Here is a 26,405-nt window from a genome sequence, read left to right on the forward strand (position 1 = left end):
AGCACTGGAATTACCAACTGGCTAGTACACAAAGCTCAAAAACAAAACCTTTCTGTGTGATTCAACTTGTGGTTCTGATGTGGAGGTTATTGATTCAATGAAACAGAGACAATACTGACCACCAAAAGGGCTAACGAAAAGAATTAACAGAGAAAATAAGAACAGAGGGGAAAATAGGGATTATGAACTCTTGAAATTTGGAAGAAAAAGAAATGGAAAGAGGACAGAGTAATAAAGAGAAATAAGGGATAATTTATCACGCTATTCCCAGTCCCTAAGTGAATCGTATGTTTTCAATTCAATGTCCAGCTTAGCAGCATCTCCACTTTCTTCCCCAACTGGAGAGGCACAAGAGAGACTCTGATAAGAAAGGCGTGTGTGTCGGTGATGATCAAGCCTTCTGCTTGAGTGGCCAGATGCCAGGAGAGGCACAGCAACCACCCACCCTGGGGAAATCCGAGCTTGAGCCAGACGCTGGCAACCACCAGGCCAAAGTCTTTGTATTCATGTATCTCATCTTAGAAGTTACTGTATAGTTTGCATTCTGTTCTATTACACGCCGCTGCATTTTTAATATAAAAATACTATTCATAACCACTTAGTTATTTAACTCCTCTCCTTCCCAAATCTTCAAGTAACACTAATGCTCCAGGAAGATCTGCATTGTGGTTCTGTGGCTTCCCCTTCTCCTTGAACAACACTAACATAGTCAAGGGTACGTCAGAGGCACAGGTGAAATGCTGTCTCATTATGATATGATGAGCTTAAGGGTCTCCAATGATCCACAATAAATTAATAATCCAATAATCATTAAATGAAAGCTCCAATTCTCATGCTATTTAGTGAAGCTAATAAATCCAAAAGGATAGAGCCTATACCCCACGATCTTAAAATGCCCTCGTAGCTTTTGAGCTACTGTTTTTGTGAAAAGATCAATAATGATGCTTTCATGCTGCAAGATGGAACTAGTGTTTCCCGAAATACATGAACTTCAGAAGTATTGAATTACCCAGAAGGATCAGCACCACAACCAAATGAACAGTTTGTTCTATGCAAGCCAGTGATTACCAGTGCAGAGACTACCCACTGAAGGCTGCTAGACACAAAATGACCAAAGACAAAGAAGTCAGGACGAGAGGCAACAAAATGGAGTCATCACCCCAGATCCAGGACTGGGATACTCACCCTCATCCCGATAGTCTGACAAAAAGGGCACGTCTGCAGGGAATGACGCACCACGGGATCCACTCTGGTTATCATCAGAGCTGTCCTGTGCCAGGTCTCCTCCTGAGAGACAGAAAGGAAAGCAGGGTCACCTCTGGGCATTTTCAGAAAGGCACACACACACACACAAACTCACACACACACATGTACACACACCTGAAAACACACACACACATGCAAGGATGTCTTTTACCTGATGAACATGGCCAACACCCACTACTGTGTGAGAAACAGATGAGTAAGTTCAGGAACCAACTTAACTGGATGGGGACTTTTCCACTCAAATAACTCCACTAGAACTTGGGCACTGTGGCTTGGAGCAGGAAGATCTCTTGCTACCAGAGGGAAATGTCCCCCTTACACTCGCCATGACAACAGAGTTATGTGAATTTGTGTTCATCTATACTACATCTCCATGAATGACAACCTCCACCCTGAGTGCCTGCTTATAGCTCCCAATGAAACAGAAGGAATGACACAAAGGGTTAACCTCCTATACACAAGCGAATGTAGCAAGGTCAATATTCTTTCCTCCTCTGAAAAATAAGAGAAGTTAAAAATAGAGGGAGAACCTCAACTGGGCTGGCTTCTATTCCTATTTAAATCACGACTTGTTTTGCAACCCTAATAAAGTTCTCTCTTTGTAATTCTGGTTTACAGCCCAGGCAACCAACCTCTTAGGAATTCTAAAAGCCCTAAGAAGGTAATATTTGTTCTGTAAAATGACTTTGATAAAAGGTAATGTATACACAATACTGAATTATGCAATTAAAACAATGCTAATCCCTTTTGGGTGTTTTCAACCTACATTGGATTGTATTTTGTAGAAGTGGCCAATGCTATTATGATACGTTAAAAGGTTCAGAAGGAAGATGTTAGCTCATTCGGAGCGGAAGAAAAGGCTCTGCACTGCAAATGGCTTTCCTTAAAATCCCCCAAACAGAGGTACAGTCTGCTGATAAACGGACACCAACAGCTGCTTAGTTCATTTCACAAGCATGAAAAGGAGATTTTCAACTGAATTTAATATTATCTCCAATACTAATTTCCAAAGGAAATCACCAGTGCTAATCTCAGTCAACACTGTAGAGTTTTGGCCCTGGATTTCAACTAGGGAGCAGTGAAACCAAACAGCCTACATAGAATCTGTATTGCCTCACTTTAAAGGTTTATTTCCTACAATTAAGCCGGAAGGATGGGGAGGATATAAAATGAGAAAGAGAATGGCCGTGGCCTTCTCTTCCTGCACAGACGATCAGATCTGGAGTCTTCTTCGAAAGCTCCATGGTCCATGTGCATTTCTGAGCTGAACACCTGCAGACGTGGAACTTTAGAAATAGACCAGACAGCTTATTGTGGAAAAGAAGAGCAAAAATTTTAAACACCCCATGCAACAGTTGCTGGAGAAAACCAGAAAAAAAATGTTCTCCTTTATGAGTTTACTGATCAGGATGCAAAGCTTAATAGTCGTGTTTAAAGCATCACTGTGTAATTACCATCACAACCAGAAAATTTCTCAAATACTGGACTGAGGGTTAAAATGTTCATATTGTACAACACCACAAATGCACAAAAATCTTATCATGAGCTAAACAGATCACCTGACTGGTAACCTGAAAGTGACCTACAAGGCTAGAAGGACTTTTTATTTTGAGTCACATCAAAATCCTTAAAAAAGAGGTGGGTGTAGTTGAGGGTGCCAAGCCAAAGTGCACATTTGCAGAATGTACTGAACATCATTTATTAGCTGTCATTCTGGACACAAAGTCTTCCACTTGCTTCAGAGAGCTGACAGATCTACCATCAAAGAAAAGAACCCACTCTTACACATGCCAGTACCATTGTAAGCTTTTAAAAAATACACAGACCAGGGCTGGCACCGCGGCTCAATAGGCTAATCCTCCACTTGCGGCGCCAGCACACTGGGTTCTAGTCCCGGTCGGGGCGCCGGATTCTGTCCCGGTTGCCCCTTTTCCAGTCCAGCTCTCTGCTGTGGCCCGGGAGTGCAGTGGAGGATGGCCCAAGTCCTTGGGTCCTGCACCCGCACCAGAGACCAGGAGAAGCACTTGGCTCCTGGCTTCGGATCAGCTCGGTGCACCTGCCGTGGCGGTCATTGGAGGGTGAACCAATGGTAAAGAAAGACCTTTCCCTCTGTCTCTCTCTCTCATTGTCCACTCTGCCTGTCAAAAAAAACGGGGGGGGGGGCTTTTGTTGTGTTGTTTTTGGTGAATTTCTTTTTATTTTGGAAGAATTTTAGGTTATATTAAGTGTTGTAAAGACAGAACAGAGGGCTCCTATATACCCTTCACCCTATTCCCTACTGATAACTTCCTCCATCACCATGGTACATCTGCCACAACCAAGAAATTAGCACTGGTACACCATGATAAACTCAACTAGACTGTATTTGGATTTCACCACTTTTCCCATTTTTGTTGCTGTTCCAAAATGCAATCCAGGATATCTCATTGCATTTACAGCTTCTGTTTGTAAAGTCTCCCCCAAAACAGTGCCTGGATTCAGTGCTTGCTTTACTAACTTGAAATGGAAAAGCCACTTCCATGTGATTCCTATGGCTTCTGGGTACAGCTATCTAAGATGGGCTCCAACAGCCATCCCTGTGCCAAACGCGAGCCTGTACCTCTGTAGAATTTGCTGTAACCAAGGTCTACAACTCAGTGTGGCAGAACAGGGCCTGGGTGAATACTACAAATGGTTGTCATGGGGAAAACACTTAAAAATACGCTTCAACTCAAGCACGATTAGCTCCTGATGATGGAGATGTTGTTATAAGCATTTTTATGACATATCAAGTGGCCCAACTCCCTTGAGCACACACCGATACTAGCCTATAACACTACATAAATAGATACTCCCGTGTAATTAGAATGATTACAACTACTCAAGATGCATGGGTGACAAGTTTTATAGAAGAACCAGCAATTACTGTGGTCATTTTGGATTTAAGTTTAGAACATCATTTTTCCTTAAAACATAACTGCATGTGTTCTCTGGATTCATCTGTAGCTCTGACAATCACAGGTCCAAGTGGCCACGACTGCAGCCCAGTGGGATCAGACATAAATGATCACAAGCTATAGTGACAGGCATTTCCACTCAGCGGCTCCACAATTAGGGCTTAGAACTCTGTCTGCTCAGAGTGGCTCTCTCACCGGCAAGACCCCTTGCCACTGGAGACACACTTTCCCGCTGCAGCCTGCTTGGAATCAATACATTTCTATACAGATATATATTCTAACACACCATATCTCCATTAATCACATCTGCTCCCCTCAGTCCTTTCTCTCTGTACTTCTAAACAAGATCTGGGGGAACTATATCAAGGGTTCACCTGCTATTAGCTGGTAATTTGCTCTTCCATCCTAAATGTCGTAAGAGCGGGATGCTAGATACACTCCTGGTGTATCTGGTGGCAGGTTCTCCTCCAAAGCATCGTGCTGAGGGGCCCATAAGCGGGACGATTTCTCTATTGTTCTTTTCTCAGAGTCAAACTCAATTTCATTCACGCTCCATAGAGTGATAAGTTGGGGATTTCTGAGGGTTGGAACAGAAAGATAAAGCAGCTTTGTGTCAGGTGTGAGGTAATTATTTGCCAGGGTTTCTGTGCTGTTTGTTTTTATTCCCTGCGTTTTCATTAACAGTTAATGAGTTTCCCCCTTCATTCTGAAACAATAGCTTGGCCACTAGAAGTTGGCTTTTTCCACCACAAACTCAACCAGCTGTTGCTGCTCCATAAACTTTATGGAGACGTGAATTAAACTGCTCAAAACTTACATTTACTAATTCAATTCCAAATAAAACGGGGGAAAAAATGAACCATGATGATGAGCCCTTTGTAACTATCTGACTCAGAATGAACTCACACAGACCTGCACTGCCAGGCACTGTGTAGGACAAAAATGGACCCCATTTACGTTTCTCTGATGAAATGAAAAACGACAAAATAGTTGAAGCATTAAAAATCACAAATATGATCAAACAAATAACAAGTAAAATATATCAATATGAAGGGACTTCAAAATGTTCATGGAAAAATGGAGTTAAGGGGCCGGCGCTAAGGCATAATAGGTTAAGCCTCTGCCTACAGTGCCAGCATCCCATTTGGGTATTGCTTTGTGTCCCAGCTGCTCCTCTTCCGGTCCAGCTCTCTGCTATGGCCTGGGAAAGCAGTAGAAAATGGCCCAAGTTCTTGGGCCCCTGCACCTGTATGGGAGACCCAGAAGAAGCTCCTAGCTTCGGATCAGCCCAGCTCTGGCCGTTGTGGCCATTTAGGGAGTGAACTAGCAGATGGAAGATCTCTGTCCCTCTCTGTCTATAACTCTCCCTCTTGAATAAACAAATAATTTTTTTCTAAGAAATGGAGTTAAAAGCTAAGTTCGTTTTGGCACAAAGAATTTTTTTGAAGTTCATGCATGGTTTTTTCATAATACACATTTTCCATAAACTTTCTGAAGACCCTACATATATGTTCGTTCATTTAGTACATAAAGTCTCAGCGTTTTTAATGCTACTGTTATGTTCTAATTAGTTGTGAGCTATATTCTAAAGACTATTCATATGCACTGCACCCAATTGTCTATGTGGTATGGTTAAAAACTTTCTAGAGTTTGCCATTATTTCAGTGGGTATCTTTGGATAACATACGAAAACTGAAACTAATATAAAATCATGATTTGCTACTTTGTTTGATATTTAAGAACCAGGAGACACCCAGCTGCCTCTGTAATAAATCATCACTAGAATGCTATAAATAAAGGTCCTTGATCCAAATCCAGCTACTTTTCATGCTTGATAGCATCAATATTGCCCGATTTTCATGGGCCAATTTAAGAGTAATGTAGTTCCCAAAGCTGAACTTCAGCAATAATGGCAAAACTGCACCTTATTACTCCTTATTATAACCATTCACCTAAGATACTGAATCTAACAGCAGTGAAAGGTGGTGAGTGCAGACACTGCCATATATGTGAACCGTTACTCCTGTGTAAATATATTCTAGAGCATGTTTGCAGCTCCATAGCTGAAGTCCTACCAATAGGTCCATTATAAATTACACACCATTTTGCACAGACTCATACATTAGAGAGTGTATGGTGTTTCCCACAGAATATCTTAGAGGCTTCACTGATTTTTAAATATCCATTTGGATTTGCGTGGTTAGTTCTTGTGATTAATCCACGTATGGTGAAGGTCTCAAATTCTTCTCTGTGCTACACAGTCTGACTTCCGGACCATCTCTCCCCCAACTCTGCATCTATCCATAACTGCGTATAAATATTCCTTTTTCCCCTCAAGGCCCTGGCAGTCAGTGTAACAGTGCTGAATGTCATTAAGTCTACAGAACAAATGATAGGCAGGTAAAGAAGGTTTCCATTTATCAATCTTTTAAAAAGTTGCTCCAACTAGATCTTGAATGCACAAGACATAAGTTGATCCTAAGGCAAAGTTTTCAGTTTTGGGGCACTGTTTGCTAATTATATAATCATGTAACAACAGATTTCTTAAATGCCTTTAGGGACATTTGAGGAGAGTGGCACAGTCTAAATGATCAGAAATGCAAATAAATGAATTGGACATTCATAGTAAAATCGCTACAACAACACATGTAAGTCCAACAGCCCAAAGAGTAGCATAGCATCGGTGGTGGGCTGGACAGAGAAATGCTGATGGGAGTCAACAGGAAAGTTCTATTTTCCTTTGCCTCTCCAGAAAATAATTCTTTGTGGTGCAGTTTTTCACTTTGACCAGTAGGGCGAGCTGCAGCGTGCAGCATCATTCTAGTTCTTAAAGGAAAAAATAATAATAAGGGAAAAAAGTAGCTAACAAGTGAACTCTTCTGTTCCTTTCCCTCACTTCCTTCCAGAAAATGCTGAATTTTTAACCCTTCTTAGATTCCACAGAAAGGCACAAATTCTAGATATTAACAAACTGGAAGGCTGGCAGCAACAAATATAAACCAGATAATTGTCTATGTGACAACGCACACTTCATAAAGCAAACCACAGCCTGTCAGTGCTCATTCCGGCTTTACACTAACACATTCCATCCACCACTGTTATTGTTCAACTGCTACTAAAATGGAACCTGCTGAGCTGGATATTTTCAATAGTAATGAGATTTTGACAATTCAAAACATGCAAACCTTTGTAACTGGTAGTATATGGATAAATACATTATAAAGCAAATGCACTGATCCTGAGTCAACGAGGCCATCAAAACCTGGACTCACTGGTTCACAGCGCTGTTTTCTTTGGTCCACTCTGAGTCTGTAATTCTCATAAAGCTATTCGACTAAATTTCCAGCTTGTGTTGACTCACAGGAGAAAGTCAGATATAATAATAATAATATTTAATAGTTTGTTTTTGAGTGAAGGCTCTTCATGTATTATTTCAACTAATCCTCAGGACAATCTTGTGATATATTATTATGCCAAAGATGCAGGTAAAGATATTGAGACACAGAGACTAATTAAGTTACCCAAAATTGTATAAATGACTCATACATGACACAGCCAAGTACGGACTCCACCTTGTCTGATTACCAAGCTCTTGTTCTAATCCACTGAGCTGTGGAGTCTCCAAATCTGCACGCTTCATAATCACAATCATTATTCAAAGGCAAAGCATGTTGAATGACAGCCAACAGCTTGAATTTATGGGAGGTGCTGTTAGTGTTTCTTTACTTCAGTAAAGTAAATCTATAATCAAAAGTATAAATCATTATTATTAGTAGGAACAGTAGTCACATTAGATATGGAACTAACATACAAGGCCAAATGCAGCCAATGATTTGGTCAATAAGGAAGGAGTTAAATCCACAGTTCAAACTTACTGCAGTAGTACTGTTGTTGTGGTGTTTACAATATCACTTTGTTGGGCTGGTGCCGTGGCTCAATAGGCTAATCCTCCACCTGTTGCGCCGGCACCCTGGGTTCTAGTCCCCGGTCGGGGCACCGGATTCTGTCCTGGTTGCCCCTTTTCCAGTCCAGCTCTCTGCTGTGGCCCGGGAAGGCAGTGGAGGATGGCCCAAGTACTTGGGCCCTGCACCCACATGGGAGACCAGGAGAAGCACCTGGCTCCTGGCTTCAGATCGGCGTAGCTCCAGCCATGGTGGCCATTTAGGGGATGAACCAACGGAAGGAAGACCTTTCTCTCTGTCTCTCTCTTTCACTGTCTAACTCTGTCAAATAAATTAAAAAAAAAATCACTTTGCAGCATGAATTTTGTGCTTGCAAAATTTAATACAATGACTTGGGGCTTAGTTAAATCAACACATCAAATTTTTCCCAGTGTTTTCAGTTTGATTCTGTTGGGTCCTAGGTATGTTGACCCTGCTTCACAGAAAGTGGACCAACATATTCCACCCTTAAATATCGCCTTGACTTGGCATGGTTGAAGAATGCATTTCTGGGGTTGGCGCTACGGCTTAGTGGGTAAAGCTGCCACCTGCAGTGCTGGCATCCCACATGGGCACTAGCTAGTGTCCCAGATGCTCCACTTCTGATCCAGCTCTCTGCTATGGCCTGGGAAAGCAGTAGAAGATGGCCCAAGTGTTTGGGCCCCTGTACCCACGTGGGAGACCTGGAAGAAGCTCCTGGCTCCTGGCCCTAGATCGTCACAGCTCCACCCATTGCAGCCATTTGGGGAGTGAATCAGCGGATGAAAGACCTCTTTCTCTCTCTGTCTTTCAAACAAATAATCTTTTTTAAAAATGCATTTCTTGGTTGGCACCACGGCTAACTTGGCTAATCCTCTGCTTGCGGCGCTGGCACCCAGGGTTCTAATCCTGGTTGGGGCACTGGATTCTGTCCCAATTGCTCCTCTTCCAGTCCAGCTCTCTGCTGTGGCCCAGAAAGGCAGTGGAGGATGGCCCAAGTGCTTGGGCCCTGCACCTGCATGGGAGACCAGGAAGAAGTACCTGGCTTCTGGCTTCGGATCGGTGCAGCACGCTGACCATAGCAGCCATTTGGGGGGTGAACCAACAGAAAGAAGACCTTTCTCTCCGTCTCTCTGTCTCTTACTGTTTATAACTCTGCCTGTCCAAAAAAAAAAAAAAAAAATGTATTTCTGGCACCACCATGCTCTTAGTCTCAGAGCAGGAAAATCCTTTGAAAAAGCCATAATACCACATAAATGTGGCAGTTTCAGTATTACTGGTTCACCTTCCTCTCTTCATACCTTTTCATTTCCTTTCACCCAAAAAAAAAAAAAAAATTGTAATAGACCTTAGCACCATGTCTTTTTCTTTTTTTTAAATAAAAGACTTTTTCTCCCAAGATTTATTTATTTGAATGGCAGAGAGACAGAGAAAGCGAGAGAGAGATGGAGAGAGGGATCTTCCATCTGCTGGTTCACTCCCCAAATGAGCCAGGAGCTTCATCTAGTTCTCCCATGTGGGTACAGGGGTCCATGGACTTGGTCCATTTCTGCTGCTTTCCCAGGCTCATTAGCAAGGGACTGGATCAGAAGTGGAGCAACCAGGACTCCACCTGGCGCCCACGTAGGATGCCAGTGCTGCAAGTGGTGGTTTAACTGGTTACGCCACAATGCAGGCCCTAGCACCCATTTCTAATCCTGAAGTACTCTAGACTCTGTTATGACCCAACTGATATACCAACATTCCTTAAGAAACTTGCTGAGAGAAATTATAAGGCTTGTTGGATCCTGAAATCATCTACCAAAGAAGAATGATATTTCCAAAATAAAATAAGACAATGGGGGTTGGTGTTGTGGTATAGCCAGTTAAGCCACACCCACTTGGGAGCCTGGAAGAAGCTCCAGGCTCCTGGTTTCAACCTGGCCCAGCCCTGGCCACTGCAGTCACTTGGAGAGTGAACCACTGGATGGAAAATCTCTCTCTCTTTCTCTCTTTGCCTCTCTCTGTAACTCTGCCTTCCAAATAAATAAATAAATCTTTAAAAAAAATCAATACATGGTAAAGAGTAGACTGGATTATAGTAAGATTAGCAGGCCTGACAAGGGGAGCCTGTCTACAGCGTACTGAGGACAGGATGAGTTTTCTTTGTAGCAGAGACCTCCAACAGCACTAAAAGCTGCAATGGCACAGGATGACGAGACTCGGCCGTCCCTGCCACATCCAACCCCAGAGATTCCCGTTCACAAACGCGACAACACATATGGGACACTTTTATCGGCAGCAAAAACTTCTCCTTGTCCACAATTCAGTTCAATGTCTGGTCCTTTGGAACCAAAGTTTCACAAAGAGTATCTCATTTTTTAAATTTATTTTTCCTTATTTTATTCTGGCATCACTAATACAAGTGTAGAAATCTTAATAGTAAGTGGTATCACTTTTAAGTTTAACAAAATATCTTTCAGGGCTGGAGTGGTGGCGCGGTGGGCTAAGCATCGCCTGCAATGCCAGCACCCCAGAGTGCCAATTAGAGTCCCAGCTGTTCTGCTTCTGATCCAGCTCCCTACTAAAGTGCCTGGGAACGCAGTGGAGGATGGCCCAAGTGCTGAGCCCCTGCTACCCTTGTGGGAGACCTGGATAGAGTTGCAAGCCCCTGGTTTTGGCTTAGCTCAGCCCCAGCCTTTGTGGCCAATTGGGGAGTAAGCCAGTGAACAGAAGATCTGTCTCTATGTCTCTATTACTATCACTCTGCCTTTCAAATAATAAATTAAAAAAAAAGATAAGGAATAGGTTTTTTAATAAAAGGAGAAAAAATCTTTCAGAGATGAATCATTATTAAGGATTGTTCAGAGTGGTCAGCATATGCTGTGTTCACATCAGCTGACAGGGACAGAGGCTTCGAAAGGTGGTTCTTTAATGCCTCCAAAGCGTCAGGAGCAACTGAGACTTCACTTGACACATCAGGTAAATCCCCCGGCAGTGCTCTTCCTGCTAGTGATACCTCAGCCACTGTGATAGACAGGCTCTGGGAGAACTAAGTGTTGATGAGAAATATAATGAAAAATTCATACTTCCTGATAGGAGTGGGTATGCCTACCGCGTTAGCCTCCAGATACCAAGCAAATTCTCCAGGTCTCAAGCCAGAAGGCTTAGGCTATTGACAAAAGGGTTTTAAGCAGAAGAACCAGAAAGGTTCGCATTCAAAGTATCCATTCTTTGCTCTCAATGTTTTGTATTCAAAACATGTAAATTTGTTAGAGGCAGAGATACTTATACCAAATTTCTGTCAGAGGCTGCACTCATTAACTGATTTTCTGCATTGGTTCAGGCATAATACTGTTCAAGAGGAATAATTTATAAGTGTGTTTTCCAACAAAATTCCCGCAGTCTGATTAAATAAACCTAGAGCAGTCACTTACCAGTTACTTTAGTTCCCTTTGCCATCTAGATGAAGACAAAAATCAGAGGTTCTGTTAACTTTTAATTAGCATATGTGCAAAGAAAGACCAAGAGAGGCAAGAAAATATTATCAGTTATCATGGGTATTACAGCACTTTTCATTATTTTTAGATTTTATTTTAGGGGCATTCTGATATGTATCGTACATCAGAATGCTGGGGTGCAGCATCTGCCTCTGGCTCCTGACTGCAACTTCTTGCTGGTTTGAGCCTGGGAGGCACTGGTGGTGGCTCAAGTAATTGAGCTTTGGACTGGTGCTGTGGCATGTCGGCATACCACAGGGGCACTGGCTTGAGTCCCGACTGCCCCACTTCCCATCCAGCACTCTGCTAATGCACCTGGGAAAGCAGCGGAAGATGGCCCAAGTGCTTGGGCCCCTGCACCCATATGGGAGATCCAGAGGAAGCTCCTGGCTCCTGGCTTTGGCCTGGCTCAGCACTGACCATTGTGGCCATATGGGGAGTGAACCAGCAGATGGGAGATCTCTCTATCTCTCCCTGTAATTCTGACTTTCAAATAAATAAATCAATCTTAAAAAAAAAAAAAAAGTAATTTGGCTCCTGCCACACATATGGAAAATCTGGACTGAGTTCCTTAGCCCAGCCCTGCCATTGCAAATATTTGGGGGAGTGAACCATTAGAGAGCTCTCTGTCTCTGCCTTTCTCCCTCTAATGCATAAAATCTTATTTTAATATTATTTTAAAATCCACCTAAAGTGATAAGTCAACTCACTACACCTATCTGTAAAATGAGTCTTCAGAAAGTTTGTGGAGAATATGTATTATGGAAAAAAAAGACTATGCACAGATTTCAAAAACTCGGCACTAAAATAAACATCTTTTAATTCAATTTTTTTTTAATTTTTTTATTTATCTAAAAGGCAGAATGAGACAGGACAGACAGAAATCTTCCATTCTCTGGTTCACTCCCCTGTTGGCTGCAACAGCAAGGGCTGGGCCAGGCTGAAGTCAGGTGGCAGGAGCTCCATCTGGATACTCCGTAAGGTGGCAGGAACTCACTTGAGCCATCATTGGCTGCTTCCCAGGCACATTAGCAGGGAGCTGCACTGGAAGAGGAGTAGTGAGGTCTCCTGTACTCCCATGTGGGATGCTGAGATCCCAAGCATCCTAAGCAGTGGCTTAGCCCCTTTAATTCCATTTTCCACAAACTTCTCAAAGTACCCACATTCTGCTGGTTCTCAAACAGAATGCTGCTGTTTTATAGCATCTTCAGGGCCTTGTCCTTAAACTTGTATTTGGAAATAAATAAAGACTTGCAGGGGAAAATTTGAATGATTCTATTGAAGAGAGCTCCTTATCATGGTAAGTTCTTTTTTTTTAAGATTTATTTTATTTATTTGAAAGAGTTACATAGAAAGAGAAAGAGAGAGAGAGAGAGAGAGAGAGAGAGAGAAAGAGAGAGGTCTTCCATCCATTGGTTCACTCCCCAGATGGCTGCAATATCCAGAGCTGAGCTGATCTACGGCCAGGAGCCAGGAGCTTCTTCCAGGTCTCCCATACAGGTGCACAGCACAAGGACTTGGGCCATTCTCCACTGCTTTCCCAGAAGCATTAGCGGGGAGCTTAGTTGGAAGTGGAGCAGCCGGGACTTGAACCAGTGGCCATATGGGATGCCAGTACTGTAGGCCAGGGCTTTAAGCCACTGTGCCACAGTGCCAGCCCCATGTCAAGGTTTTTTTTTTTTTTTTTAAGTTTCTTCATTGAACAAAAATGTCAGACATTACAAGGTGTGTGATGGAACCTCATCTCCCCTCCCTTCTTTTGTTCCTTCTCTCCAGGGGCAACCTTGAGAGGCTTCTTGGGTATTCTGTGAATTTTCTACCTAAATATATAGCAAGTGCCTGTGTGCATAGTGTTTGTCTTCTTTTTCTTTTTTTTTTAACAAAAGAGAGCACTTACTCATTTCTGTATCCTGCTTTTCTTCTTAAACATTTAATCCTCTTGGTTGCTCTGTATCAGCAGATGAGGTAGGTTTATCTCATTTTTTTCCTTTAATTAATTTTTTTAATTCAACAACAATACATGCATACATAGTGAAACATCAAATGCTCCCAGACGACTACACAGTAGGATTCTGTCTTCCACTCATGCCCACATCCCCTTCAACCAAATGTAATAATTCCTGTTACCTTCCAAAAACCATACACAAGCACATGCACACACACACACAACAGAGACAAACTGCAAATTTCCCAAACTGCCTTTTTCACTTGGCAATACTCCTTGGAGAATATTCTGTGTTACACATGTGCATACACACACATACACACAGACACCAGTTTCTTTTGGTCCCAAATAGCTTTCCATGAAATGGCTATAGTGTGATTTATTTAACTAGTCTCCCATTGCTGGACACTTACGCTGTCTGGAGTCTTTGCTATTCCAAACAAAGCTATAATGAGCGTGCTTGTACGTAATATATTGTGTAGGGAATACAGAAGGCGGCACTATCTGAATCCAGGGATTTCTTTTACTTGCAAGTTAGATTTTTTCCTTATGCCTCAATATTATCTACTCAAGAATAGCATATTAGGAAAAAAATGTTGAGGGGCAGAGGCAGAGAGAGAGAGAGAGAAAGAGAGAGAGAGAGAGAGAGAAAGCACTCCTATCCTGTGTTCACTCCCCAAATGCTTGCAACCTCCACCCCACCCTATCTATCCCTGGCAGGGAGCTGGAGTCAAGAGCCAGAGAGGTGGCCAATGCTGTGGTGCAGCGGGTTAAAGCCCCGGCCTGCATTGCCGGCATCCCATATGGGCGCCGGTTCAGGTCCCGGCTACTCCTCTTCTGATCCAGCTCTCTGCTATGGCCTGGGAAAGCAGTGGGAGATGGCCCAAGTGCTTGGGCCCCTGCGCCCATGTCGGAGATGCAGAAGCTCCTGGCTCCTGGCTTTGGATTGGCACAGCTCCGGCTGTTGTGGCCATTTGGGGAGTGAACCAGCAGATGGAAGATCTCTCTCTCTCTCTCTCTGCATAACTCTGATTTTTCAAATAAATAAATAAACCTTAAAATAAAATTATTAAAACAAATAGACCCTTGGCAAGATTGATCAAGGGGAAAAAGTGGAGAAAAAATTCCACAAATTACCATAAAAAAAAAAAAAAGAGCCAGAGCCAATACTCAAACCCAGGCTCTCTGGTGAGGGCTGCTAGGCCAGACGCTGAGCCTCAGGGCTGTACATTTAGAAAAGACATAGAAATCTTACAAAATTTCAACTTTAAGTAGTAAAAAAGTATATTAAAAAAATTTAAACACCTTGGGGCCGACGCCGTGGTGCAGTAGGTTAATCTTCCACCTGTGGCACCGGCATCCCATATGGGCTCTGGTTCTAGTCCTGGCTGCTCCTCTTCCAATCCAGCTCTCTGCTATGGCCTGGGAAAGCAGCAGAAGATGGCCCAAGTCCTTGGTCTCCTGCACTCACCTAGGAGACCAGGAAGAAGCACCTGGCTCCTGGCTTCAGATTGGCACAGCTCTGGCGGTTGCAGCCATTTGGGGAGTGAACCAGTGGACAGAAGAACTTTCTCTCTTATCTCTCCCTCTCACTGTTTGTAACTCTACCTCTCAAATAAATAAAATCTTAAAAAAAAAAAAAAACTCTTTGACAGTAGCTGTAAAACAATGAGTGTATGAATCTAAAAATGCATTATTCTACTCTTCAAAAACAAAACCCAAACTATAAGACTGTGGGAAGTGAACTATTTGAAAAGGTATCAAAGTCTGTAATTAACTTCAAAAACATTCTGTGTGTATATCCACTCTGGGCAGATGAATTTGTATAAAATGTAGCAAATAAGGAAAGGGAGGGATGCCGAAAGGAAGTGGGGCCATGAAGGCGCCTGTCAAGCTTGTTGATACTAAAAGGTTGGGCTGAAGCCAAAGGCTGAAGGGTTCGGGCTACACACATTTCTCCCCTCCTCAGTCCCCCACTCGCCCAAAGACATGGAAAACATGCTGGGAGATTTCTTTTTAAAAAGTAGTATAGGTTAGTAAATTCCAGGTTCATAACCAACACTTGTGTTTATAAAATATTAGCATTCCAAGAATAGTGATAGAAAGATCCTTAACAATAAATTACAAATATTGTAAATTCAGACTTTTTTCTTACATTTGCAAACACGTCATGAATTTGGGCTGTGTTTCTTTATATAAATCCTACTTCGAACTGTGCGAAAGCCTTTTGGCATGAGCGCAAAGAGTAGTTTCATAAATAAAACTCAGTAAAATCACAGTACACTCCATTAACTCAAAAACACTTTTCGTCCACTTCAAAGGAACCCCCCCCCCTTTTTCTTAGCGTAAAGATGGTGTTTCTTTGCTGCTTCAATGTTTTGCTCCTTGTAATTGTCATAACTACATCCTCCAAGTATGTGATGGTAAGGGATGAGACGTCGCGTGACATTTGTGCTTCCACTCGACATAACTCAGACGTCATACAGACATAAGCTCATAAATCTAACCTCAGAAGCACCCACCAGCAAAAATTCTGTGCAGGCACCCTACACACACCAACCTTACAAATGCACACGTGGTGAGCAACGTGGCCCTACACTGGTTCCACTGGAGTGGATGAATTTCATGGAAAGGTATGTGAAATATGTGAAATAACCTAAATATTATCAACATTCCCTGCATTTACCTGCCTCACTCTACTTTGAGACATCAAATAATACCTGTTACCACTTTAATAAGTACCTAGCCCATGGCAAGCACCCCTGGTGAGCTATCATCTCATTCTAACTCGGTACAGTCGTAATAACAGTGGAGCAGCTATTACAGTGGGATTTTATCCATGAAGAAACTGAAGCTCCAAGAGGCTGTGTCACTTGCTGTAGCTCACGATGCTTACAGGTAGAGGAACTGGGATTCCAACTGAGGTCTAATTCAAAGCTCATACCCTTTGCATCACGAAATACTAACCCGAGACAACGAAGTTTAGAAGACAGTTCTGCGCTCTATGTATTTTACATCCAGCTATGTAAAATTTCTTGTTTCTTAATGTACTAGGTCTTGTGATAGAAATAAAAGAGTAAGATCCCATTTTTAATCAATCTCAACCTGGACTTCCTTTTCTCTTTGCATTCTGGAGAATTTGAAAAAATGTGCAAATGCAGGCAAAACAGGGTCCACATCACGGAGCTTCAGCAAGCTGCTGTTCGTGGTGACCTTGTTTCGCTGATACTCCGCCTGTTTCGCTGATACCTCTTCCCCTATTCCTTGTCAGACTGTCTTAAAATACCGCAGCATATTTTGCTTCAATAAGGACTGCTTTTTAGAAACCTAATCATAATGTCATTGTCACATCTAAAACAATTAACCGTAGTTTCTCAATAAACTAAAATAACCAGTCAGCGTTCAAATTTCTAATTCTTTTGTAGATGAAATTGTTTATAGTTTGTCTCAGGATGAACATCAAGTCCATACACCAGTTGAGCAACCTTTTGAATCCCTATTAATTATAGTTAATGTGGATTTAGAATAAAGTTTTCTTTATTAACTTTATTTTCTTTGTTTTTGCCACGGAAATAGGCAGCTGTTTGGAGTGTTGGTTCAGGTCCCAGCTGCTCAGCTTCTGATCCAGCTCCCTGCTGCTATGCCTGGGAGGGCAGCAGAGGGTGGTTCATGTGTCTGGGCCTCTGCTACCCACCTGGGAGACCCCAGTGGAATTCTGAGTGCCTGGCTTTGGTCTGGCGCTGGCCTGGCAGTTGTGGTCATTCGGGGAGAGAATCAGCAGACAGAAGACCTCTTTCTCTCTGTCTCTGTCTCTGTCACTCTGCCTCTCAGATAAATAAATCTTTTTTTTTTTTTTTTGACAGGCAGAGTGGACAGTGAGAGAGAGGGACAGAGAGAAAGGTCTTCCTTTTGCCGTTGGTTCACCCTCCAATGGCCACTGCGGCCGGCGCACCGCGCTGATCCGATGGCAGGAGCCAGGAGCCAGGTGCTTTTCCTGGTCTCCCATGGGGTGCAGGGCCCAAGCACCTGGGCCATCCTCCACTGCAGTCCCTGGCCACAGCAGAGAGCTGGCCTGGAAGAGGGGCAACCGGGACAGAATCCGGCGCCCCAACCGGGACTAGAACCCTGTGTGCCGGTGCCGCTAGGCGGAGGATTAGCCTAGTGAGCCGTGGTGCCGGCCAGATAAATAAATCTTTAAAAAAATTAGGCATGTGTTTACTTTGACATGGAACTAGGTTTGCCATTTCAAAATGAGATTTCTAAGATTCACAAAGTAGAATTTTCATTCATATTGAAATATTCTGGATAATTTTTTCAGAAATCCTCTGTGCCACCCATGTGGATACTCAGAGATGGCAAGAAATTTCCCTGGCCCATTTTTACCATGATTACAAGTGTTATGTGAGTGACCAGTGGACAAAAAAATATGATCTTATTATATATAATTGTAATATTCCCAAGGTCTTTCCCTACATTTTTATTTAAATATTGTTATTTGCTTTAGACTCTGTGTGCATGATAGAAAATTCTATTTAATATTCACAACTGTTTTTATAGCAGTAAGCTAAATTATAAACATTATACTTTTTAAAAAAAAAGATTTATTCATTTATTTGAAAGTTAGAGTTACACACAGAGAGAAGGAGAGGCAGAGAGAGAAAGAGAGGTCTTCCATCCACTGGTTCACTCCCTAGTTGGCTGCAGCAGCCAGCACTGAGCCAATCCAAAGCCAGGAGCCAGGAGCTTCTTCCAGGTCTTCCCACATGGGTACAGGGACTCAAGCACTTGGACCATCTTCTACTGCTTTCCCAGGCCATAGCAGAGAGCTGGATGGAAAGTGGAGTAGCCAGGACATAAACTAGGGCCCATATGGGATGCGGGCACTGTAGGCGGCGGCTTTACCCGCTATGCCACAGTGCCAGCCCCCATTATACCTTTTAATTGACATTCTTGAATTAACTAAAACTGTCAATAATTAACTTCAGCAGGAGCTGAAGCGAAATGAAGGGAATCAGTTTGCTCAACGACTCAGGGACATTGTCACGAACTCTAAAGAGTAAAACTGATCCTATTGTTGATGGCTGATGGGTGTCATCTTTTAGACAGTTGATTCCTGAAACAGTAAAAACTCCATGGCAAAGATTCTAGTGGGTTTCTTTGTGACTTTAAGTGAAAAATTAAACAGAAAAAAAGGTTTTAGAGTAAACAGGACTTGAATTGTTAAGAAAATCTTTACATCTTATATTAAAATTAAAACACCTTTTTTCATATTCTCCAGCTATATTTGAGCTCATTAAAAGAGCTCTTCCATTTATGTCCCCTCTGTATCAAAGTATGGCATTCTTTGGCTTATGTTTTATCTTCCTTATGTTTCCTTTTGAAATAAACATCATTCAGGAAATTGACAGAAGACCAGTAAGAAACTGGGATTAAAATGTGGGGAAAAAATCACTATTAACATGACATTATTATAAATATAAACTGCTTATTTTGTCCAGGTACTGTGCTAGATGCTTACAGACGTGATTAATCCCCAACAGCCTTGCAACAGGAATAAAATACAGCACTGAGGAGTGTGCAATCTGCAATGGGTATGGGGTTTCTTATTAGGATGATGAAAATGTTCTGAAATTTTAGACAGCGATGATGGCTGTACCACTCAGTGATTTATACTAAAAACCACTCACTTGTACACTTCCAGAGGGTGGATTTTATGGTCGTTGAATTACATCTCGATAAAGCTGTTATTTGTCAGGGCTAGCACTGTGGTGCAGCAGGTTAAAGCCCTGGCCTGCAGTGCCAGCATCCCATATGGGCGCCAGATTGAGTCCCAGCGGCTCTACTTCCAACCCAGCTCCCTACTAATGTGCCAGGAAAAGCAGTGGAGGATGGTCCAAGTCCTTGGGCCCTTGCACCCACATGGGAGACCCAGAAGCTCCTGGCTCCTGGCTTTGGATCAGCTCAACTCCGGTCATTGTGGCCATTTGAAAGAGTGAACCAGTAAATGGAAGACCTCTCTACCTCTCTTTGTAACTCTTTCAAATAAATAAAATAAATATTAAAAAAAAAAAAGCTGTTATTGGGGCTGGCGCTGTGGCATAGCGGGTAAAGCCCCAGCCTGCAGTGCCCACATCCCATATGGGTGCCGGTTCGAGTCCCGGCTGCTCCACTTCCCATCCTGCTCTCTGCTATGGCCTGGGAAAGCAGTAGAAGATGGCCCAAGTCCTTGGGCCCCTGCACCCACTTGGGAGACCCAGAAGAAGCTTCTGGCTCCTGCCTTCGGATTGGCTCAGCTCTGGCTGTTGTGGCCATCTGGGGAGTAAACCAGCAGATGGAAGACCTCTCTCCCTCTCTCTCTCCATCTCTCCTTCTCTCTCTTTCTCTCTCTCTCTCTCAGGTATCAGACCCCATTTAGCCCAAATATCCTGAAGAACACAGGTGTGTATTCAGGCATATGCAGAGTTAACAAAATTTATTCCATAACCCTCCTACACAGAGGGTCCTTTCCTAAGGTCTAGGAAAGTTTAGGGCCATCAGCTCTGTCCATTCTCACCCCACATCCCAACACTATTTCAACATTCTTCCCCCATTGTTCTCTTTCTTACATGTTTCTATTCTTCTCACCATCCTAAATTGTCCTTACAATACAGCAAATAGGCCGGTTACTGCTCTCACTCAGCCCACCAGTTTCCCAAGTACATGGTCAGCTAAGAGATGAACACAAGGGCAAGGTAAAAGTTCTTCCCTTCAACCCCCCAAAAATGTCTCTGGGTAGAGGAGTAAGGGTAGGGGCAAGAGAATGCATTTCTCAAATTGGTCTTTCCTTACTTTGCTTCCAAACGAGCAAATAAACTACTTTCTGCTGTTCCCTTGGCTGCTCCACCTCTGCCCTCTCCCTAGGAGAGAACAGGCATGTAGAAGCTGCCCTGTGTTGAGGGTGACTGCAATGTCACCCTCACAGCACGCTGGTAAGAGGTGGCCTTTGTCTTTCTAATCCCATATAGCCTCTTGTGTGGAGCTCCAAAATTATGTTCTCTTCTCAACACATTGCTATACCACATCTCTGACACTAATTCTTTATTTCTCCTTTAGGTAATTAATTCTACTCTCCCAATTCCATTCATTTCTGCCAGTTTGCAATCATGTTCTGCCCCCTGTGGATTTGGGTTAACATCTGTTAAACCCTGAACTATAAGGCCATTCCCTAAATAGTGCATTTCACATTTTGCAAAGCAAACTGTGACAATATTACATATAAATTTCTACTGCTCAGTTCATGTTTTCAGCTATAAGTGCTTTAGGATAATGAAATACAGAATGATGCCACACTACATTATTAAATATAACATAAGTATTCTAACTTACAAGAGTCAAAAGCTTTAAAAATATAAGATTTTTATTTCTTCAATTTGGATTTTAAAGAAAGCCTTATATAGACTTGAAAAAATATGAGCTATGGATATTAAAATTTTAATAAAACTAGTATGTCACTCAGGATTTAAATTTCCTTAAGGTGTTACTGCTCACTGAGGTTGGACACATTGACAACATTAAGAGAATAAAAAGTATCAGAAAAGTTTATTTTGGTTTGTAAAAGCTGAGAAACATCCTGCTTACCCAGCTTTCTGAAAGTTTGTTCTAAAACTATGTGATTCTCGGGGAAAATTAAAACCAGCCTTTTATAATAAATTAATTAATATTCGGATGATGTTTCTGACATTCTCAGGGTACTAAAAAGGAAAGATGCATGTTCTTTGAAGGTAGTCCCTTAAACTGTTTGAATTCAGGAAAAAATATTCCCATTTTGAACCTTTTGAAATGTGTTCTACTCCTGTCTCTCTTTATCCAATTTTGCACACAGCTGTCTGCTGTACTTTTCAGAATCATGCCAGATGCTGGGTTCATCAAGCAAAAGCAGGAAAACAATGCTACGAAAGCAATTAGCAGCACGGGGGCTGCGGCGAGGCTCATATTAAAATGTGATAACACTGTTCTAGTGGGAATTTCGACACTGCTCCGTGTCTGACATTTCTCTGCTGCCAGGCAGGCAGGCTGTGGGGAAGGGCACTGTGATGGAGGAGGTAACTTCCTGGAATTTATTTCTGAAGTAAATGAAGGATTCACTAAGTTGGAACTCTCCCAGGGCTTTCAGGATGGACGTGGCCGCCATGCTATTTGGATGCCACTGGTTCCCGTTGGCCTCCAACAGCTCGAGGAATGAAAGCTGCAATGGGTCGGGTTCTGTACACTCATGCAGCCATGCCCCCCCGCAGACGGCAGAGGCGAAGAGTCTCTTGTTGCTAAAAAGAAGGGCAGGGGGCACCCAGCAGGGTGAAGGTTAATTAAACACTTCACTAACTTTCCTCAGGCAGGGCGAATGCCACTCCGTGGAGAAGCTTAACGCAGAAGAGGCAGAAGGAAAGGACGCTGTGGACACATTTCAGAACACTGTGCGGAGGCACAGGGGACTCACCTTGGGGCTGGAAGTCCCAGTAGTACCTGAAATACAAGGGAAAAGGTGGCGATGAGTCAAACTCGCACTGTTCTTGCACCAAGTCCAGAAAGCATGCTATAATGCTGACTTTGAGAAAAGCAAACAGAATCATCCCTGAGATTTCTAAGCATCTCAAAAGCTTAACAGCTGCAGCTCCTTAGGTAATTTTGACATGAGACAGAGAATGGTCCCAAGACAGAACAGTGGCCCAAGGTTTCTCACCGGAAGGGCATCGTCTGTGAGCAGGATGGTTCTTTGTTGTGACAACCTGTCCATTCCCAATCCTGGTCCCGAGCATCAGGTACCAGTGGCACCCCGAGTTGTTATGACAACCAAATCCCACCACCACCGCCCACACATCTCAAGCGCCTGTGACATGTGCAGTCTGCATTTTCCAGGTGAAGCATGAACCCAAGGCTGCCTAACATTTTCACGTCTGTGAAAAGTAGAAGGCTCCTGCAGCCCACCGCACCACCCCTTCTCCTCCCTTATTTCGGGAAATGATGGGCAAAACTGATAACTCCTGACGTCTTTAATGAAATGGCAGTGGTGAAAAGGATCATTTGTAAGTCACTCTTTGCAACCTAACTTTCATTTTTCCCCACAGAAACAAGGCTAAGCATGGTGGTTACCCACAAAGGCCTATTATCCTTTGGATGCCATTTCCTCCTGCCTTCACAGGAACCTCGTATTATCCTCTATTGATTTTCCTCTCATAAATATTCAGCCTCTTCCTCTCAACCTGGCCCTTCCCCTGCACATTTATACTCATATAAAAATAAAGTGAACCCTCCCTCACCCGCTTCACACCCCTACACCTGCTGTCCTGATTCCTCTCACACCACAGTGCGTGGTCTGCACTTGGCTCATTTTATTCCCTCCCTGCACACTCCCTCTTCCACACACTCAAGCACGTTCATATTCTCTCCACCTTAACTCCTGCTATGGACATAAAGACGTCCATGCTACTAAACAGATGGGTATCTTCTGCTGTCTCACCCTGACCTCTCAGGGGTGTATATATGCATCTGACCATTTCTTTTCCTAGAGAGAGAGAGAGAGAGTCTATAGTGTTTAACAAGTTCTTAAAATGGTCCAAACCCCAAGGGCAATGACAGGTGTTAGTGGTGTGTTTTCAAGTACATCCACAAATGCTGGCGCCGCGGCTCACTAGGCTAATCCTCCACCTTGCGGCGCCGGCACACCGGGTTCTAGTCCCGGTCGGGGCGCTGGATTCTGTCCCGGTTGCCCCTCTTCCAGGCCAGCTCTCTGCTGTGGCCCAGGAGTGCAGTGGAGGATGGCCCAAGTGCTTGGGCCCTGCACCCCATGGGAGACCAGGATAAGTACCTGGCTCCTGCCATCGGATTGGCGCGGCGCGCTGGTTGCAGCACGCCGGCCGCGGCGGCCATTGGAGGGTGAACCAATGGCAAAGGAAGACCTTTCTCTCTGTCTCTCTCTCTCACTGTCCACTCCTGCCTGTCCAAAAAAAAAAAAAAAATCAAGTATATCCACAACTGACATTAGATCTGGTTGCTACCTGGGGGACATCAGCCCTATGAGATGCAAATTCGGAAATGAAGAGGAAGGAGATCAGTGGGGAGGAAGTCACCATTACCCAGAAATTAATTTGGGGGAAAAAATTCGAGTTGGGGAAGGGAAGGTGGAGAACAAATCTGATGACCGTGTTATCTTCTACCAGAACAGTTCTGAGCTGGGAATCGGCTATAGGGAAATGTAAGATATTTGGCTTAAAGGACAGAAAGTCCAGGACAGCTTTGACATCTGCAGTGGAAAAAGGGGAGAGGGGAGGCACAGAGGAAGGGCTAGGAAAAGGAAAGCTTCAACAGCTCAGAGAAGCGTCGTCCACATCAGGGTAAGAAACCGACTGACACTGAAACAAGTTATGCTTAACAGCACGGTGGGTCAGGCTCCACCCAGCAGGCAGTGCAGCTTCCCATGTATCTGGCCACAGTAAAGTTTTCTGTGGAACTCATTTCTGGAAAGCATAGCTAATCAAGTTTATCATTAAAGGGGTGAGGACTTTTCCAACTTCTCTTGAGGCACTGCCCTAACCTACAGTTCCAATCATTACCCAATGAAATTAGAAATTAAGGTGTGAACATGCACACACATTCACACCCCCCCACAAGCACACACTATACAAACACACCACATACACATACATCACACATGGCCCATATACAAGCACACACACACACACACCACATACAACATGCAGTACAAACACACCACAAATGCACACCATACACACACGTCACGTACACAGGCACATTCCACACACACCACACACATACACACACAACCAAACACATCACTCTTTCTTCCCAAATGTTAATGATGGCAGCAGCAGACCCTTTGCTCATCAACACTGTCCTCGTTTATTGGCCCAGGAAAACTGAAATCAGGTTGCAGATAAGACTCCTGAACAAAGGGCAGCTCCAGGAGATTGCTGATGAGGCAAAATCTATGACTGATTTCAGCCTCTTATGTGCCCTCCTCTTCCGGGATCCCCACTCCAACTAACTCTTATTTTTAGCTCCCTTCTTACCTACTATAAAGTGCCCTGGTTTCCTGATTTCTCCTGTTAGTCCAGAAGAAAGATGGTCTTAAAATTTCATGTACACTAACAGTAATGCTTCTACCATTTGGGGTGTGAACCAGCAGATGGAAGCTCTGTCTCTCCTCTCTCTCTCTGTCACTCTGCCTTTAAAACAAATAAATCTTAGAAAAATAAAGAATATTGCTTCTGCCAATAGTGGCTATATCCTAAGAGATCTGATTATAGAGAAAGAACTTAACAGTATCAAATAAAGTAGCAGTTTTGTCTAGTTGAAATTATATAGCAGATTTGCTTTATTCTTAATAGTACTGTAATTAAAAATTTCTGTCAAAATTTCAGCTATAAGATGAATTGGTTCAGGCCAGTGCTGTGGCACAGTGGATTAATGCACCACCTGCAGCACCAACATCCCCTATAGGTGCCGGTTCAAGTCCTGGCTGCTCCACTTATGATCCAGCTCCTTACTAAAGCGCCTGAGGAAGCAGTGGAAGATGGTCAAGTGCTTGGGCCCCTGCACCTGTGTGGGAGAATGTGAAGAAGCTCCTGGCTCCTGGCTTTGGATCGGTCTAGCTCTGACCATGATGGCCATTTGGGGAGTGAACCAGTGGATGGAAGATCTTTTTCTCTGTATCTCCTCTGTCTATAATTCTATCTCCCAAATAAATAAATAAATAAAATCTTAAAAAAAAAGTAATTATATGAGATGACAGATGACTTGATTATGGTAATCATTTCACAATGTATACCTATACCAAATCATATTTTACATATATACAATTTTATTTATCTATTATAAAAAATTCTATCAATAAAAACCATATGAAGAAATTAGAATTAAAGACACATCTCTACCCCACAGCTCACAGAGGATACCACTTTTTCAAAAGATATATTTATTTCCTTCTTTGTATACACTGGTTCATTTATTTTTATCTCTCTGATATGGGATGCTGGTATTGCAAGCAGTAGCTTAACCCACTGAGCCACAACACAGGCCCAACACAGGATTCTTTTACTTAAACAAAAAAAGATTCGTTTATTTACTTATCTGAAACTCAGAGTTACAGAGAGAAAAGGAGACAGAGAGAGAGAGAGAGAGAGAGAGAGAGAGATCTTCCATCTGCTGGTTCTCTCCCCAAATGGCCACAATGGCTGGGGCTGGGCCAGGCTGAAGCCAGGAGCCAGGAGCTTCTTCTGGTCTCCCACATGGGTGCAGGGGCCCAAGGACTTCCCAGGCACATTAGCAGGGAGCTGGGTCAAAAGCAGAGCAGCCTGGACTCCAACCAGCCCTCTGATACAGGATGCTGGCATTGCAAGCAGTGGCCCAACCCACTGAGCCACAGCATGGGCTCCCGGCGACACTTTAAAAAGGAAAGTGCAAGAGGTGACAGTCTCATCTCTCAGTGGAGAGCACCATGGATTATTTTCTGGGGGACAGCTCCAAGGTCTCAATCTTATCTTGCTAAACATATCTTACAGAGGCCCTTCCTCACCCCCGTAGCGACTCCACGCCGGGTGACTCTACTCTTCAGAACCATTTAGTCAAATCCTGCCAACAGCTTCCAATTCTCACCCCCTGAAAGCAATCCTCATTTAGCCAGAGTCCCCAGCAAGTCTGCAACTGGAAAATTTAAACCGAAATACAAAGACCACAAGAGAAGCACACAGAAGGAAAAGCCCATGCTTGCACACATAGGGCTGTTTATCCTAAAGGCCTCTGAGAATTCCCTATCAGGCCTGTGAAAATAGATAACGAACACTTCTTTAATCTTCTCTTTGAAGCC

General features: G+C 43.3%; 1 protein-coding gene across 3 annotated transcripts in view; it reads right to left on the bottom strand.

Moving 5' to 3' along the window:
• SKAP1 (src kinase associated phosphoprotein 1) overlaps positions 1 to 26,405 on the bottom strand; it is a 302,961-nt gene that overhangs the window by 213,691 nt on the left and 62,865 nt on the right. For all 3 annotated transcript variants that reach the window (XM_008271352.4, XM_070060822.1, XM_051825599.2), the window contains exons 3-4: positions 22,020 to 22,045; positions 1,186 to 1,287 (exon numbers count right to left, since the gene is read on the bottom strand). In XM_008271352.4, the coding sequence (XP_008269574.1) occupies positions 1,186 to 1,287; positions 22,020 to 22,045 (128 nt within the window). The remainder of the gene's footprint in view (positions 1 to 1,185; positions 1,288 to 22,019; positions 22,046 to 26,405) is intronic.

Source organism: Oryctolagus cuniculus, chromosome 17 (genome assembly GCF_964237555.1).
Source record: "Oryctolagus cuniculus chromosome 17, mOryCun1.1, whole genome shotgun sequence".
Taxonomy (NCBI): Eukaryota; Metazoa; Chordata; class Mammalia; order Lagomorpha; family Leporidae; genus Oryctolagus; species Oryctolagus cuniculus.